This window comes from Podarcis erhardii, assembly GCF_964252035.2.
Source record: "Podarcis erhardii genome assembly, chromosome: 8".
Taxonomy (NCBI): domain Eukaryota; kingdom Metazoa; phylum Chordata; class Lepidosauria; order Squamata; family Lacertidae; genus Podarcis; species Podarcis erhardii.
Window position 1 is genome coordinate 16,165,880 of NC_138499.1, and position 17,169 is coordinate 16,183,048.

At 44.5% G+C, this 17,169-nt stretch overlaps 1 protein-coding gene across 4 annotated transcripts in view; it reads left to right on the forward strand.

Annotated features, from left to right (window-relative positions):
- Positions 1-17,169, forward strand: part of ENPP2 (ectonucleotide pyrophosphatase/phosphodiesterase 2) — an 85,298-nt gene that overhangs the window by 16,912 nt on the left and 51,217 nt on the right. The window contains exons 1-3 of one of the 4 annotated variants that reach the window (XM_081874119.1): positions 8,323-8,487; positions 8,791-8,893; positions 16,108-16,263. In XM_081874119.1, coding sequence (XP_081730245.1) covers positions 8,455-8,487; positions 8,791-8,893; positions 16,108-16,263 — 292 coding nt within the window. In that variant the 5' untranslated portion in view covers positions 8,323-8,454. Of the gene's footprint in view, positions 1-8,322; positions 8,488-8,790; positions 8,894-16,107; positions 16,264-17,169 lie in introns of those variants that run through there. The other 3 variants (XM_081874121.1, XM_081874120.1, XM_081874122.1) reach the window with 3 other exon arrangements.

A 17,169-nucleotide genomic window follows, 5' to 3' on the forward strand; every position in this document is an offset into this window, starting at 1 on the left:
CCCCTAGAACCATTACAGTTACTTATATACAAATATATTTTTTGACCAGCGTTCTCCAATCTGGTGCCATCCAGATGTTTTAAAGTGAAACTTCCATCATCCAAGCCAGCATGGCTAATGATTGGGTATGATGGCCATTGTCCAAAATATCTGGAGGTTGCCAGTGGGCAGGGGGAGGAGGTCAGTGCAGATGACAGGAAACATTTATTATAGAGCACAGATGATGTAGATAAACACAATAAAATATACATTCTTACTGATTATTCAATGAAACAAGAGCTTCCATTTAAACAATGTTGGCCAATTCATCATCTATGTGAAATGACAACAAACGAGAAAGTTTTGGATTGCTATGAATGATTTGGAAAGTGAAATCATTCCCTGCTTCCAGTAAAGGGCCAGTTCATTAGTAATGCAACCCCCTGCAGTAAAAGTCTGCTTACATAAGAATTAGCACTAGTCGGACTCGTGTTTAATGAATTCCTTCTGTATTGCTGAGATGTCTTCAGCTGTAGCCTCACTGGGGCCTTCTAAAGCACAAATCATGCTATTCCGTACCTTTGAGGAGAGCAAGGGTACTTTCACACCAGGCATTCGGAACTGCTGCGCTTGTTTCACTCGCCATGTTTGCACACCATACAATTAAAGCACACGGCTTCGCCCTAATGAATCCCGAGAACTGTAAAGATAAAGGTAAAGGGACCTCTGACCATTAGGTCCAGTTGCAGACGACTCTGGGGTTGCGGCGCTCATCTTGCTTTATTGGCCGAGGGAGCCGGCATACAGCTTCCGGGTCATGTGGCCAGCATGACTAAGCCACTTCTGGCGAACAAGAGCAGCGCCATTTACCTTCCTGCCAGAGCGGTACCTATTTATCTACTTGCACTTTGACATGCTTTCAAACTGCTAGGTTGACAGGAGCTGGGACTGAGCAACGGGAGCTCACCCTGTTGTGGGGATTCGAACCGCCAACCTTCTGATCAGCAAGCCCTAGGCTCTGTAGATGACATCTAATAGAGGTACAACCCAAGAACACATAACAAACTACAGTTCACTACTTTGGGTGAAGTCATGTTCTTTAAACATTTGCTGTGGATGCGACCTAAGATTAAGGAGAAGGATGACAGTCTCATTGCCACCACCACAGTTACCAGGATTTTTGCAGTGGAAGCCAGGACTGTTAAAGTATAATAAATGCACTCTAAATGTATGGTATGGATGTGACCTCAGCAAGGCCTTCCAGAGTGGTTTAATTCTGAATTCTGAAAATTGTGGGAGAAGTGGGGTTCTCCAAACAACTCCCAGCACCCTTAACAAACCCCAGTTTCTAGGATTCTTTGGGGAGGAAGCCATGATTGTTTATAAATGTATGATACTGCATTAAATGGATAATATGGTTGGGATCCTTAAGCAAGAGCAGTTGAGCAATGGACTCAGTTGCTCGCTGGGGTCTTTTTTGCAAGCAGAGGCTGAACAACCATCTCTCGGAAAAGCTTTAACTCCAGGACTCTGGAAGCAGGCAGGGAATTGAAAGAAATGGCCTACAATGCACCTTCCAGCACTTTGATTCTAATCTGGTTTTCTGAATCCTGAAATCATAATACTGCGAGATAAGAGGGCAGTTGATGCACCATTTAGGGGTAGTTCCCTTCCCCATTGTGGTTTCAGGCCATGGGTAGGCAAACGAAGGTCTGGGGGCTGGATCCGACCCAATCACCTTCTAAATCCAGTCCATGGACGGTCTGGGAATCAGCATGTTTTTACATGAGTAGAATGTGTCCTTTTATTTAAAATGCATCTCTGGGTTATTTGTGGGGCATAGGAATTCATTCACCCCCCCCCAATTTAGTCCGGCCCCCCACAACGTCTGAGGGACAGTGGACCGGCCCCCTATTGAAAAAGTTTGCTGACCCCTGTTTCAGGCCATGTGCAGTTATAGATCCTGAAACTGCTATCCAAGTCCAAAGAGGTATCAAATGCTCTTTAAATCACACAAATTGTGGCATCTTATCTAAAAGCAGCCCTTGGAAAACTAGCCTCAACCATTTCCACCGCCACCTTCACAGCTGGATATAAGTGAGAGCGTTTTTGTTTTACTTCAGGGAGGAAAGAAGACCATGCTTTTGGATGCAGATTTTTTCTCAGCTTAATTTATGCTTTAGAATTAGCAGAAACAAGAAAGCCGCTGCAGAAGAAGATGCACAGCAAATTTTAGGCACTATAAAAACCTAAGAAGGCTAGGTCAGGGCTGAGCATTGCTGAAGAGCACACACTTGCATTTAAAAGGTCCTAAATTCAATCCCTGGCATCTGAGACCCTGGAGATGAGCTGCTGGCCAGAGTTGACAGTACAGTACTGAGATAAATGGGCTAGTGGCCCAACTTGGTATAAGCCATCATCTATATATTGCTAGGACTAGGAGCCCACCCTTTGAGCAGTACGCCCTGGCCTGGGTCAATGTTGCCTTTTTCTCAGGTGGGGGAAGCAAAATGAGAAGTTGTTTATTCGTCAATTTATGAATCACCTTTTACATGTCTGGCATATAATCTTGCTCAAAGTGAATCTTGGCGCTGTATTTGTGTTGACACGGGCTGCCTACATACTGTGGATTTAAAGTACAGTCATACCTCGGGTTACAGATGCTTCAGGTTCGTTTTTTCGGGTTGCGGATGCGCCAAAACCCGGAAGTACTGGAATGGGTTACTTCTGGGTTTTGGCGGTCGCACATGCGCAGAAGTGCCGAATCGCAACCCCCGTGTGCGCAGACGCGGCACTGTGGGTTGCGAACGTGCCTTCCGCACGGATCACGTTTGCAACCCGACTGTCCATCCTACCCCCAAGAACCCTGAGAGCTGTAGTTTGTTAAGGGTGTGGGGAATTGTAGCTCTGTAGGGAAAAGCTACAGTTTCCAGGATTCTTCGAGCTCTCTCTCTCTCTGCATGTGCTTTAAATGTATGCTGTTTATGCAGCTATGGGTCCTGCGGTGGGTGAACAGCAACTGGGGCAGTTACGCCCCCCCCAAAGGAGGTCCTTTCCTTCCTGCAATGAACACATGACTGCCCTCAAGGGATTGTAGCTTTTGTGATTGGATAGACCTTAGCAGGCCACTCCACTTCTATTTAGGAGTCCGTTCTTGCCTATGAAACATCAAGAGCCACATTGTTTAACATGAGAGCTCCTGCAAACGGGTCATCTGAAAGTAAACAGCATTTTCTGCCAACGTGCCGTTTAGGATCAGCTTGCCAGAGAGAATGGGTCTCCCTGTTTTCAGCGCATTCCCATATAAGAGCCCAGCAGAGAGCAGCTATCAGCTGTCCCTGCTTCAAATTTCTTCTTGCCGACAAATGCACCTTATAGCAAATTCCCACTTTCTTTGTGCTAGTCATAGTGATCTACCTCGCAGCGTTCTTGTTGGGATAACTCAGAATATACCCAGAGTACTTTCAGTTTGTTAAATGCAACAACAGCCAGGCGGACAGGTGGTCTTTTCTAAAGCCAGCATTGAGATGCTCTCGCTTAGCTGGGAGATTCTGCAATACCGTCTGAGCAGGGGCGAAGAACCCGAGGGCCACATTCATTTCTGGGAAATCTCCTAGGGGCCACATTTCACTGACGGATGGGGTCAGAGGCAAAAGTGGGCGGAGCCGTAGTGTAAGCTTTATGCAGGTACAGTAGTAGGCTAATCTCTATATGCACTCACACATTCTCCCCCATCCACTACCCAGACAAGCCAGAGGCATTGTCATAATTCATGGAGCCATTCCAGCCAGTGAGTGATGTGACTTGAGGAGGGTCCTAAGGGCCAAACAGAGAGGCTTGGGGGCCATATTTGGCCCCTAGGCCTGAAGTTCGCTCAACCCTGCATAGAAAGGAGCAACAAATTGTCAATTCACCGTGGTAGCACCGGAGGAGGATTTCTGATATCACAGTCCCTCCAAGTGCCCCTGCTTTGCCAGAGACAGCCCTGAATTTACAGAAGCCGTCCTGGTTCCTGGTTTGATCCCAGAATGCCTCACTTTTACTTAGGACGACCCTATTTCCATCAGAGAAATGTGGGAGGGTGTGGAGTTCTGCTACTCCTGAGCCAAGGAAGATGACTGAAGGCAGTCCTGTACAGTGGTACCTCGGGTTAAGAACTTAATTCGTTCCCGAGATCCATTCTTAACCTGAAACTGTTCTTAACCTGAGGTACCACTTTAGCTAATGGGGCCTCCTGCTGCTGCGCGATTTCTGTTCTCACCCTGAAGCAAAGTTCTTAACCCAAGGTACTATTTCTGAGTTAGCGGAGTCTGTAACCTGAAGCGTCTGTAACCCGAGGCACCACTGTATAGGGAAGGTTTTTCAAAAAAATGTTTTGTTGTGTTTTTATATCATAGAATTTTAGAATTAAGGGGCGCTGAGGATCTGGTCCAACCCCCTGCAATGCAGGACTATGCAGCTGTCCCATACGGGGATCGAACCCGCAACCTTGGCACCACACTCTGAACAACTGAGCATATTGGAAGCTGTCCAGAGTGGCTGGGGCAACCCAATCAGATAGGTAGGGTATAAATAATAAGATGATGATGATGATGATTATTATTATTAAACAGGATGCCCCTATTTTCAGCGGAGAAATGTTGGAGGGTGTGATATCAAACGGCTTGGACCACCTATAGCTGGTCTCTTTCCCTGGCAAGCCAATTGACACCAGTTGTTCTGTGTGATTCGATGCCAAGGGTGAATATTTTTCAAAATGGCTCCCTTCTGCCCTAAAACATAGACATACACAGTGTGAAGGAGATATAAAGCAGGCTTGGGATTCTTGTTGCCCTCCATCATCTGATTGCTGTTGGGTTCCTAACTCCCTTCAGCCTCAGTGCCTTGAGGGCACAGGTTCCTCATCCTGGGTACAGAGGCTCTTCTACGATGTGAGAAAAAGGTTTATGCCTTGCTGAGCCTCTGCAAAGCCTTGTGCTGCTTTAACTATATGTGTTTTTAGGCCGTGCCATCCAGTATAAGCAAATACGAATGGTTTAGAATAAACTGGGCATCTCTTTGTAGAATGCAACGTATCATTTGAGCGAGAAATCTTGGCCTCTGCTGAATTGTAATTGCTCTGCCACATAAACCACAGGGCAAAGGCACAGCTGCACAATGTGGATTTGTGTGTGTATAAAATATATACGTATACACTAAGAGCTGCCTGGGGAAGGGGGGGAAATGACTTGTCAAGCAGGAGCAGCTTCTGTTAATTGCCATTTGGAAGAACCCAGCAGATGGCTTCTGCCAGTGCCTGCTCTGAAAGTCACAGGCGTCTTGAGTTTGCAGGGTTGCACGAGTGTGTTCGGTTCAGGGTTGGAGGTAGTGGCAAGTCTTTGAAATATCGTGGGCTACCAGGCATCCGGTTAATGGAGCTGCATGGTGTGATCTTGGCCCTGGGCTTGTTGCAATCATTATCAAAGCTCCCTTTGACTTCGGTGGGCCAGACTGGGTGCCTGCCTATGCATTGCAGAAGCTGCAATTGACTTCAATTGAAAGCACACAAGCCGATTGTACCGGGTTCACTAGCACAAGCTCTATGCCTGATAATTATTATGAAATAATCTGGGAAAGTAGCCTTTCCTCCACCCCACCCTGCAGGCTCGACAATCACAAGTCTGTCCCTTCTTAAGTGTGGTTGTTGGTAAACAGTTTAGTGAAAGATGTTTTCATCAGGCCGGGAAGAAAAAGCTGCCACTACCTTGGTAAATTTGCCTGAGCAAATAAATTTCATAACTGACAGTTTGGGCAGCAACTGTGTCCGCAGTGATGATCAGCTTTGTGCATAGGATTGCTTATCAAAGGCAGGTTTTCTTTCTTTCTTTAAGAATGAATAGCAGTGTTTTGAAAGCATGGGTTGCTCTCTCACAAAATCCATTTCTTTTAATACACGGTTGTGTGCGGCATTGCGATTCCGATCCATGTTGGTAGGCAGGCCACATAGCTATGGAATATCTGCTGGAATATCACACCAACTTGCTTACTATAGCTCTCCTAACAACTCACTGCACCATTAACAAACTATGCTTGCCAGGGAAGTTTTTAATGGTTGATGTCTTACTGTGTTTTTAATATTTTGTTCGGAGCTGTCTGGAGAGGCTGGGGCAACCCAAGATCGGATGGGTGACATCATCATCATCATCATCATCATCATTATTAAAGTGGTGTAGTACTTCAAATATTTATTTGATTTGATTATTTTATCTATTAAAGTTATATGCCACTCTTCATTCGAGGATCGTAGGATTCATGAAAAATACATACTACAAACTACAAACAAAACTAACAATGGCCCTGCTCCAGTTTAAAAGGCCATAGATTGTTTATGCTGTTTTTTTTTGTAGCATCAATTAAGTGTTTTAAATTTGTTGTTAGCCACCCTGAGCCTGGTTTCCTGAACCAGGAAGGGCAGGGTATAAATAAAAAAATATTATTATTATTATTATTATTATTATTAATCAGCCAAAAGCCTGAGAGAAGAGGAATGTTTCTGCCTGACACCTAAATATATGCAAGAGAGGCCCTTCTCGGTAGTGGCGCCGGCCCTTTGGAACACCCTCCCATCAGATGTCAAGGAAATAAACAACTATCTGGCTTTTAGAAGACATCTGAAGGCAACCCTGTTTAGGGAAGTTTTTAATGTTTGAAGTTTTGTTCTGTTGGAAGCCGCACTGAGTGGCTGGGGAAACCCAGCCAAATGGGCAGAGTATAAATAATAAATTATTATTATTATTTATTATTATTTATTATTAATGAAGGTGCCAGGCAAGCCTCCCTGGAGAGAGCAATCTACAAATGGGGAGCCACAACAGAAAAGGCTAGTTCTCCTGTTGTCACCCTCTCATGAAGGGGGCACACGAAGAAGACCCTCAGATGATCATCACAGGTTCTGGGTTGGTTCATATGGAGAGAGGTGGTCTTTGAGGTATTGTGGTCTTCAGCAATTTAGGATAGATGCTAGAGACAAGCACACATTTTTCTTTGTTAATTGTTAGATTGACCTCTAATGAAGGTCAAGGTGGCAAACATGGTTCTCCTCCTCACAACCCAGCGAGAGGTTAAGTTGAGAGAGCTTTGTGGCCGAGCAGGGGCTTGAACCAGGTCTACCAGGTTCTAGTCCACCATTACCTCACCAAGCAGTGCACACCTTGCTCGTGTATTGCAGGTACCAAGGTAGGTTTGATAACACGCTGTAGGAAATGTCTCGTGTGGAGAACAGTACAGTGGTACCTCGGGTTACAGATGCTTCAACTTACAGACTCCGCTAACCCAGAAATAGTACCTCTGGTTAAGAACTTTGCTTCAGGATGAGAACAGAAATCGTGTGGCGGCAGCGAGGGGCCCCATTAGCTTATAGTGGTACGTCAGGTTAAGAACAGTTTCAGGTTAAGAACAAACCTCCAGAATGAATTAAGTTCTTAACCCCAGGTACCACTGTATGTGTTTGTAGTGTGGCTTTTAGCAAAAAGAATAAACACCCCTTGGCTTTAAATCAAGTGTGGATAAGCTTTTGTAAACACCTGACAGTAGCCGACATTTAGCAATGAGTCTTCAGCAATATGTAACAGGGGAGGCAACGATGACCTTTTGATATGAGAATTGGGGAAATGTTCATTCGCTGGCGGGTATGAGAAAGTTGTAGGTGTTACAAGAAAGGAGATTCCGACTAAACATACAGAAAACGTTTACACTCGGGAGATTGTAGACTCTCCTTCCTTGGAGGTTTTTAAGCAGAGTTCGGATGGCCACCAGTCGTGGATGCTTCAGCTGAGATTTCTGCCTTGCAGGGGTTTCGACGAGATGACTTTATGAGGTCCCTTCCGACTCTCCAATTCTACGAATAAAAAGTGCATGAGAGTGAAATCCAATGCACAATATCTTCAACGGGGCTTACTCCAAGGCTTACCTCTGAGAAGACATGCTGTGGACAAACTTTTAAAAACGTTTGTTGTATTGTAATTATATTATTAAAGTTGTAGTGCAAGAGGTTTTTCTCTCTGCAGTTTGGCCAGGATAGACACACACACACACACATTTGGTTTCTCTCTCTCTCAACCTATATATTAGTGAGAAGAATAAAATGAATATGGGCTTATTGGCTACAGTAACATAAGAAATCCGTGCGTTGCCAGAAGAGGCCACATGAAAGAGTGTGTGTGTGACTGTGTGTGTGTGACTGTGTGTGTGTGTTTGGGGAGCGAGGGGGGGGTGGGGAATCGAGAAGGAGGATGCCTTCAGCTGCTCCTTGCACTGGAGAGCTGCGATTTGTGCCTGGAACATGATGAAATCTCCCCCTGGACAAATCACATCGAGGCTGTCAGCCACTCCAGGTGGGATTAGCTGCAGCTAATAGACTGAGCAAACAGAGTCCTGCGCTCAGTTTTAAAGAAAAAGAGAACGCACTGTGGAGGCTTTTCAAGAATCCTCTTGAGCATGGCTAAGAAAAACGGTCTCCAGTTACATCAGGTAGGAGCGGGTTTTCTTTAAGGAGGAGTAAAGCGATCTCTCTCTCTCTCTCGAGGGTGCTGGTGGGGGGAACCTTGCGCGAAAAGAAAACGCACTCAGGGAAGTCCGAGATGGTTAATATTCTGAAGTTTCAGACTCGGTCAGCTTGCTTTTCCAGCAGTTAGGAATTGTGGGCAAAGGGGAATATGTTGAAACTGCTGGTTTATTCTGTTTTATTTGTAAATGTCTTTTAAAAAATAAAACACAGATTGGCTCCTGGGTGGTTTATTAACTCCAGCTCTCTCTCTCTCGCCTTGTTCCCAGGTAATATCCTTCTTCACTTTTGCTGTTGGGGTGAACGTGTGCATTGGATTTACGGCCAATAGAGTCCGGAGATCTGGCGAAGGGGAAGAGTTTCCATTTCCAGGTACAATGATGATTTAATTTACCCGTTTTGCAACTCCTTGATGTCTCGGGGTGGAGGAGCAAATGGCTCCAAAATGTAGTTTTCCTGTGTGCCCCCCCCCCCACTCCCGTTCTGGATTATAGCAAAGGTTATGTGAAAAAGCCTGAGTCTGTTGACATTCTTGCTTATAGGTAACCTATTTACTTCTCTCTCTGCGTGTGTGACATAGAGAAAGAGAGAGAGAGAGAGAATGAGACCACATTTAATTATGGTCTGGGGTGATATAGGGTTTTGTGTGTGTGGTTACATGGAACAATGCATTCTGTCACTTAACACACACAAAAAATTATACATACACCGACTGCAGCAGAAAATAAAAGTTAAGAGGGGTGGTTTATTTAAAGATATGTGCTGTCTACCCCTCTGGCACTGCAATTCTTGTTTGATTGGGACCAGTTTGTGTTTACTGATGGAAAGAGATTTCCTATTATCAGCTAATCACGCTGACTTCTGAACTAGCAGGGGAAATTTTGGGAGGCCGGGGTGGGGGAGAGGAAGGGGGACTGAGGAAAACAGGTGCTGCATGAAACAGATGTTCTCTAATGGTTAGGTTTTCATTTAAAGTTGCATGGTGTTAAATTTCAAGAGGGATTAAAAAAATGGTGGTATGTTGGGACCTCAACCGTGTTAGGATGCACGTGATACATATTTCAGATTTGGAAAATGGGGGAGTGGGTGTGCTTTGCCTTATCTGTGCTGTGACTGCAGCCATGTGCATGTTTAATTGGAAGTAGGACCTGGTGTGTACAATGAGGCTTATTCCCAGGTAACTGTACATAGGATTGTATTCTACATACCCTCCAGCAAATGAAAATGGGGTGTTTGTAAGCACTTCCCTAAATCTCATAAAATTGCAGCTTTGGAAGGGACCCCAAGGATCATCTAGTCCAACCCCATGCCATGCAGGAATATGTAGCTTTCCTATACACAGGGGTCGAATCTGCACTATCTTGGCAATATCTTGATCATTACACTCCCCTGTTACATATTGCTAATGGCTCGTTGCTGGATGCTGAATACTCTGTGTTTCCAGTAGCCTGTCCACACTGATTTAAAAGGGTGTTTGCTGTTTTAGCTAAAAGCTGTACTAGAAAACACAATGGGAGGTGGCTTCTAGCATGGCAATCAAATAGAATCTCCATGGTTAAAAGCAGCATACTGCTGAATATCGTTTTTGCTAGGGGAAACATGAGTCAGGGTGGGCTGTTGCCTTAAGGACCGGGTCAGACCAAGGACCTATCAAAATTGTCATCTTGTTTCTAATGATGGCTAGTCAGATGTCATTGGGGAACCCTCTGCCATTCTCTTTTGTCTGACCCCTGGTATTTGGGGGTACATGGAAGCTTATGCTTATCAGCTTCCAAGAGGCTTTTGTTGACCACTGTTAGAAGCTCAGCCTACGTTTCCTCCTAGATTTCAGACCTTTATGCCCACATGGCTCAGTCAGTAGAGCATGAGACTCTTAATCTCAGGGTTGTGGGTTTGAGTCTCACATTGGGCAACCCCCCCCCTGCATTGCAGGGGGGTTGGACTAGATGAGCCTCGCTGTCCCTTCCAATTCTACATTTCTAAGGTTCTAAGATTACATATCTGCCCTTCCTTCAAGGAGCCCAAGGTGGCACTCATGATTCTCCTCCTGAATTTTATCCTTGCATCAATCCTGTGAGATGTACGGTAGGCTGAGAGATGGGCTTCATAACTGAATGGGGATTTAAATTCTGGTCTCTTGGGTGTGAGACCATCTCACAACACACAGTATCTCATTTTAGTCCCGTGTTCCCATCCTTTCAGATCTGCAGTTCTCAGTATTTTTCAGAACTGTTGACTCCATACTGCTGTCACTTTTCTGTAACATGTTAAACTCATACCTTTAACTTTTGAGTATATTACCTGAAAGTGACTTTAAAGTTTCAGAGAATTCGCTGTTATTTAGAGTGGCGAGTGTTAATAATTAAAGAAGTTGAAGATGGATTGTTTCATCCATAAAAAGTTTTGTGGGGGAACTTTCTGGCTGTCAACTACCAATGTGATTACAAATGTCTATAGTGTCCTTAGATCTTAAATGTTCCCTTGTGGACCTTTCCGGTGGACACAAACATGCCCCCGTTTCGGCTGCAGCATCCTCTTTCATTTTTTAAACTACCCCAAGCCTGTTTGCATTTGAGAAGCAGAAACTGCAGCCAAGTTGCTGTTTATATTGCAGTGGTGTGTAAGTGTAGGTTTGTGCGCTTTCCTTGCCAAAGTTGTTTCTAACGTATCAAAGTAATGGAAGCAGGATGTAGAAAACCCGAGATCAGAAAGCCTTGTGTTCCAGCGTCATAAATGGGAGAACTGAACGATGGTCTGTGAAAAGGAGGGTGTGCTGTTCTGCTGGATGACTTGCGTCTAACTGGTAACAAATGCTCTGATCAAAGGAGCCTTCTTCAGGCTCTGATAAGCACATATGATTCCTATTATTAGTAATGGAAGTTGCAGATGGGGCAGAGCCTCTTATAAACGGCAAGTTGGACGTTTGCGGCAAGAGGCCTCCTGCACCTCTGCTGAGTTGGCTTGTGCATTTAAGTGCTTAACATCCCTTTTGACCAAATTCTGCTGTCTGATCCATCTGTTTTCTAAGCTAACATGGAAAATGTTTTCTCCAGCTGTTGCAGAAGATAGCCTGCACCGTCCTTGCAGGTGCTGGATACAGTGCTTGCAAAACACACACACACATACACAAAACACCCAAGCATATGGCCAGAGTTATTAAAACAGCCCAGCTGACATTGGAAGGTTACTGCTTTCTGGATGCTAACCACTTTTCATAAAGGGGCTTTTAAACAGTACCCCTGGCTGCATTTTGCTGCTCTCTTTGCTAACAAAGTCTGAGCTGTGTGAAATGTGTGCTGAAAGGTTGTGGAGCTCGACTGTGGCAGCTTGGCATGGCTTGCAATATACCTTGAGCAGTTTTCTCGACTTGCACATGTTGTGGGTGAGATTTTCAAGTTTCTCGTTTGTCTGTTACATTTACTGGTAAAGGACAATGCGACCGAACAGCCTTTTTGACTCTCTCTCTCCCTTTAAAGTCACTCATTTAGATATAGGCATTATATTGGCTGTTAAACCTACATTTTCATGGCCACCAGATGAGTAGTTTTATTGTGGTTAGCACCTCGAAACATATTCTTAAGTACTGGGAAGTTTTAAACACCAAAGTGAACCTGGATCTTTGTGTCTCTCCTGCGTGCTTTGGAGCAAAATAGTAATCTCTGCTGCTTGAAAGTATGTGCCTTACTGGTGCTGCATTATTATCAGTATGCAAATTATAGTGGTGTTTTTTTTTTAATGCCATGCATCATGACCTTACCTGTCTTTTTTTACTGCATTTTTGCAGATAGGAAACTGCTGATCTATACGTTTGTGAAACCAGCCGTAGTTTTGCCCTTGACTTTTCCCTCTGTGGTGATACAGGAGACTGTAATGTTCAGCAGTATTCGTACTGTGGATGTTTGTGCATAGCAGTTGATTTCTTGTGCCCTAGTCCTGTAAGGTAAACCGATATTACACAATCGCCCTAGGTGGGAGAAGGAGACCAAGCAATGCTATTTAAAGCTTATGTAGCTACCGTATATAGTCAGCCCCTTGGGTCCATCTAGCCTCGTATTTTGTCTTTGCTGACTGACTGCAGCTCTCCAAGGTCTTGGGAGCAGGCATCTCCCAGCCTTTAAACTGGAGATGGAACCAGGACCCCCTGCTCGCAGAGCGCGTTTGTCCGTAAAAAGCAAGTAGCTGCTATTAAAAGGAGTGATTCTTATTGCTTCGGCCCCTTCCCTACCATAAAACCAAGGAGGCATTATTAAAAGGATTGATTTGTATCGTTAAACCACTTTGCATTGCCATAGATGAGACTTGCAGGAGTGGGGCTTGGGCTTTCTCTGCCTGCAGAATATTGCCATTTAGCAGCATGGGCAGTCTAGATCTTGCAGAATCTTTTGGCTCACCCAGAGCCTTGGTATAGACCGTTGCATGTACTAGAGAACTTGAGCTGTTAAGAACGTTTGTTATGAATGAATAGCACTTTTCTTTTACCGAACCCATGTATGTTGGGCTCAGTTCATATGTTCATGTTCATGGCTGCTGCTGCTGCCACAGACCCTACTCCCTTACAGAAGTACAATGGTACCCCAGGTTACAGACGCTTCAGGTTACAGATGTTTCAGGTTACAGACTCCCCTAACCCAGAAATAGTACCTTGGGTTAAGAACTTTGCTTCAGGATGAGAACAGAAATTGTGCGGCAGCAGTAGGAGGCCCCATTAGCTACCCACGATGTCATCTAGCGAACTCTGAGGACAACCCATGATGTCATGTGCTGTATTCGCCTCCCTCTGTAGGGACTTTCTGTCCGTGGCTGTCAAACCAGCGTACCACACTCTTATACAGTATGAAATGACACTTTCTATTATGGCCCAGTACAAGGAGGTCATCATTTTTTGTTTGACATTGTTCTTATGCAAGACCCTAAGGAAATGGAGTCTCTGTTGGGCCTTCCTAACCACCTGGGTTGTATTGATTTTCCAAGTGAGGTCTTCACTAAGGTGAACTCCCAGGAATTTAAAGGAAGAGACTCTCTCCACACACACACACCCCTGATATACAATGGGGCTAGTTCCTCCCTCTTCCTCTGAAAGTCCAACACCATCTCCTTTGTCCTGCTGATATTTAGGTGCAAGTTGTTCTCTAGGCACCATGTAGAGACTTTTTGAACCACCTCCCTATACGCTGATTCATCTCCACCTGTAATTAGACCCATTATGGTGATATCATCTGCAAACTTAATAATTGCAGTGGATCGACCAGATGAAATGCAGTCATATGTATACAACGAAATGAAATGAGTATATATGTATACACCCCTGTGGGGTGCCAGTGCTGACCTTTAGAGAGGTAGATGTAACAGGCCCAATCCTCACTATTTGTGTGTGATCCCTCAGAAAGTCTTTAATCCAATCACAGATGGTGGGGGAAAGGTAGAGGTCCATCAGCTTTTTAATAAGAATGTCCGGAAGGATGGCATTAAAAGCTGAGCTATAATCAATAAACAGCAATCTGACATAATTCCCCGGTCTCTCCAGATGACTCACTGCAAGGTGAAAAGCTGTGGCTATGGCATCGTCTATTGACCTTTTTCTCCTGTAAGCGAACTGGTGTTCATCAAAATCCGGTGGAAAACATGTCCTAAGGTGTTGATGAACCATCTCTCAAAGCATTTCATCACTACAGGTGTTAATGCAATGGGTCTGTAGTCATTTAGGCAGTTAATTGCTGTTTTCTTTGGGACTGGAACAATGGTGGCTGCTTTCAAACATGATGGTACACAAGCAGTCTGCAGGGAGATGTTAAAAATCCTTGTCAGGACCCCTGCTAGTTGATCAGCACAGTTTTTTACCACTTTCCCCAGCACCCTATTCAGACCAGCCACTTTGCTGGGATTCCTCCTGTGGTATTGTGCTTTTCATGGTACATCCATGTAGCAAACACTGGGAACCTACAGACCACAACTGCTTTTTGTCACTGGGTTTTTTAATCCTTTTATCAAGTGGATGCACAGCTGTCCGACGTGTTGGCTGCACAATATTTCTGACATGGAAAATGTTAGAAACCATTCTTCGCACGTAGCTAGTTTGTGTGAGTGTCACAAGCAACAAGGCTGTCGCTTATGTGCAGTGCAATAACGCTTGCTGAGTTTTGCTTCCTAAAATAAACGATTGTGCATGGATTTCAACAGACCCCCCCCCCCAAGCCGAAGGTGTTTGAGGTGTTCTTAGCTGTAAAATCAGGCTGGCTGGGTTCCAAGTTGCAAAGACCTCTGCTGCTCAAGGTTTGCCAGTAAGCCAAATGAAATGGATAAATGAAACCATTGAACAAATCCTTGAAAGACAGCGAAATGGCACACCGTGTCATCGTCTTGTGAAATGTCACACTGTAATTTGGCAGGAGATGATGCAAGGAAAACTAAAAGCCAAAGGGTAACCTAAGGGATCCAAGTGACGGAGCCCCCACTTCCATTTTGGTTCTGGTGCTGTTTTGTCTAATGTGGTACCATCCAGATTAGGGAAGGTGATGCTAAGCTTAGCAATTGATTTCTGTGAAACTGGTAGGATGCTTCCTAGGGAATATGTAACAAAAGTTGTTGGATTATATGCTACATAAACCAGTAGCTGCGGGATTCTCAAATCATTTTTGAAAAACAAATTTAGCCTAACGGACAACTGCGAAACTGTGCCTTTAGATCATGGTAGTGACACTGTTTTGGCTAAGGCTGATGAGTTGTTGTCCAAAACGTCGGAGAGGTGCACGTTATCAACCCCTGTGCAGGACAACCTGAAAGTAAAGAGCAATGTTTCTTAGCCAGCACATGGTATAAATGAGTTAGATTACTTTCCCTGTTCATTTTATTCATGGCAAGTCAAGAATGACTTCAGCTGAATGCTTCTGCTCTTGGTTTAACTTGACTGACTCTTTTACTCGAATACCCAATTTTCAATGCTTTATGCTATGAGCCATTTAACATGCTTCTTCCTTGTCTCCAACTCACATTGCCCATCATCTCCCTCCCTGTCCCTCACACCACCACTGAAACTTGCTACAAGCAGCCAGGGTTGGTTTTGCTGTGCTGTAAACTTTTATCCTACCTTCCTCATAGATGGTCCATGTGACTGTCTGGCCAAGACATCTAGAGGGTTTGAGCCTTGACGCCTTCCATGTCTTTGCCTGTTCTCCTGTCTACAACTAGGTCCCCACCTCCATGCTATTCCCGCCTTCCATTCCTTCTGTCTTTGCGAAATAATTCTCAGGTCTTTGACAGTTTGTTCTATGTCCAGTATCCGGAGTTTCCAGTTACCATAAGTTTGGTGAAAGTGTGGGGGTTTCAATGCAAAACTTGGATTTTTGGTTTGGCACAAAATCCATACAGCTTTGATTCATTGCAGGTTAATCCAGGATAAGAAAATGTCACTGGAGAACATACCAGCTCTTAGATTGTTTGACGAGACTTAAACAGTCTCTTTTCTCCTCTCTTTTATTGGGCAATGCAGTGGGCCTGTTAGCTCAGATTGGCAGTAAGTAGTTATCTTTAGCCAGCTACTGGTTGCTTGACTCATGGTTTCCTCTTTCTCTTTTTTGCCCCCAACACAGTCTTATCCGATTCCTCTTGGACCAGTCCTTCTGGATCCTGCAAAAACAGGTGCTTTGAACTTGACGAGGCAGAGCCTCCAGGTTGCCGCTGCGACAACTTGTGCAAGAGCTACTTCAGTTGTTGTGCAGACTTTGACGAACTGTGTTTAAAGACAGGTAGGAGAGCTCTTAAGTGCCTGCTTTGTACAAATCGCTACTGCTGATGAGAGTTATCGTAGCCTTTTCTACCTCTCCATGTGCGCTGACACGCTTTTAAGACTTCTCAAATGCATGGTCGTGGATTCTTCTCCATAACAGTTTGGGAAATTTAACCTAAGTTTCCTCAGAATTAGGACCCAGAGCACTAACAGTGGGAAGTACATCTCCAGACCTTTTTATGTCTGGGAAAAGATTCCCAGCACTAAAACCAAAACACTTGACAACACACGTTTAGCATCCTGAAGGAAAGGGTTACCTACTCTCCATTACCTCCAGTCTCTAACTACAATCTTGCAACCCAGCCCATGTCTTCCGACCTGCTTTCAGTTAGGCTCCTATCCAAAGAGTCAAAAGAGCACCTGTCTGTAATCTGAGGTGGTACAGTTCAGGTACAGTTTCAGCACCTCGGTGAGAGCCCAACCATTGCTTCTGTCCATGTCTCCCAGATCTGAGCATCTTTTAACACAGTGGGAAATGCAGCTTGTTGAAATCTTAGGACTCATTTGTGCAACTATTTCATATGAGCACGATCCTAGATTTCAGTGGGGGAAAGAATTAAACATGTGTCGCCTTTAAGCCTCTCTTGTTGAAGGTCCTTGAAGCTGCTTGAATTGTGTCCTTGTTTGGCATTCAGTGCATACCGATCTACTTGACCTTACACTCCGGTTGCAGGATGGGTTCATAATAACTTAATAACCAACTTGTAGTAGGACAGTGATTCTGTGTGTGTGTACATGTGTGTTAAGAATTGTATGTAAGCATAATATAAGCAATCTCTTCCATCTTTTTTTTCCCTTTTGTGTGTTTTCTTGGAGTTATGCTACAACATGGATTGGATTGTACGTGAACAGAGGGAAGTTCACA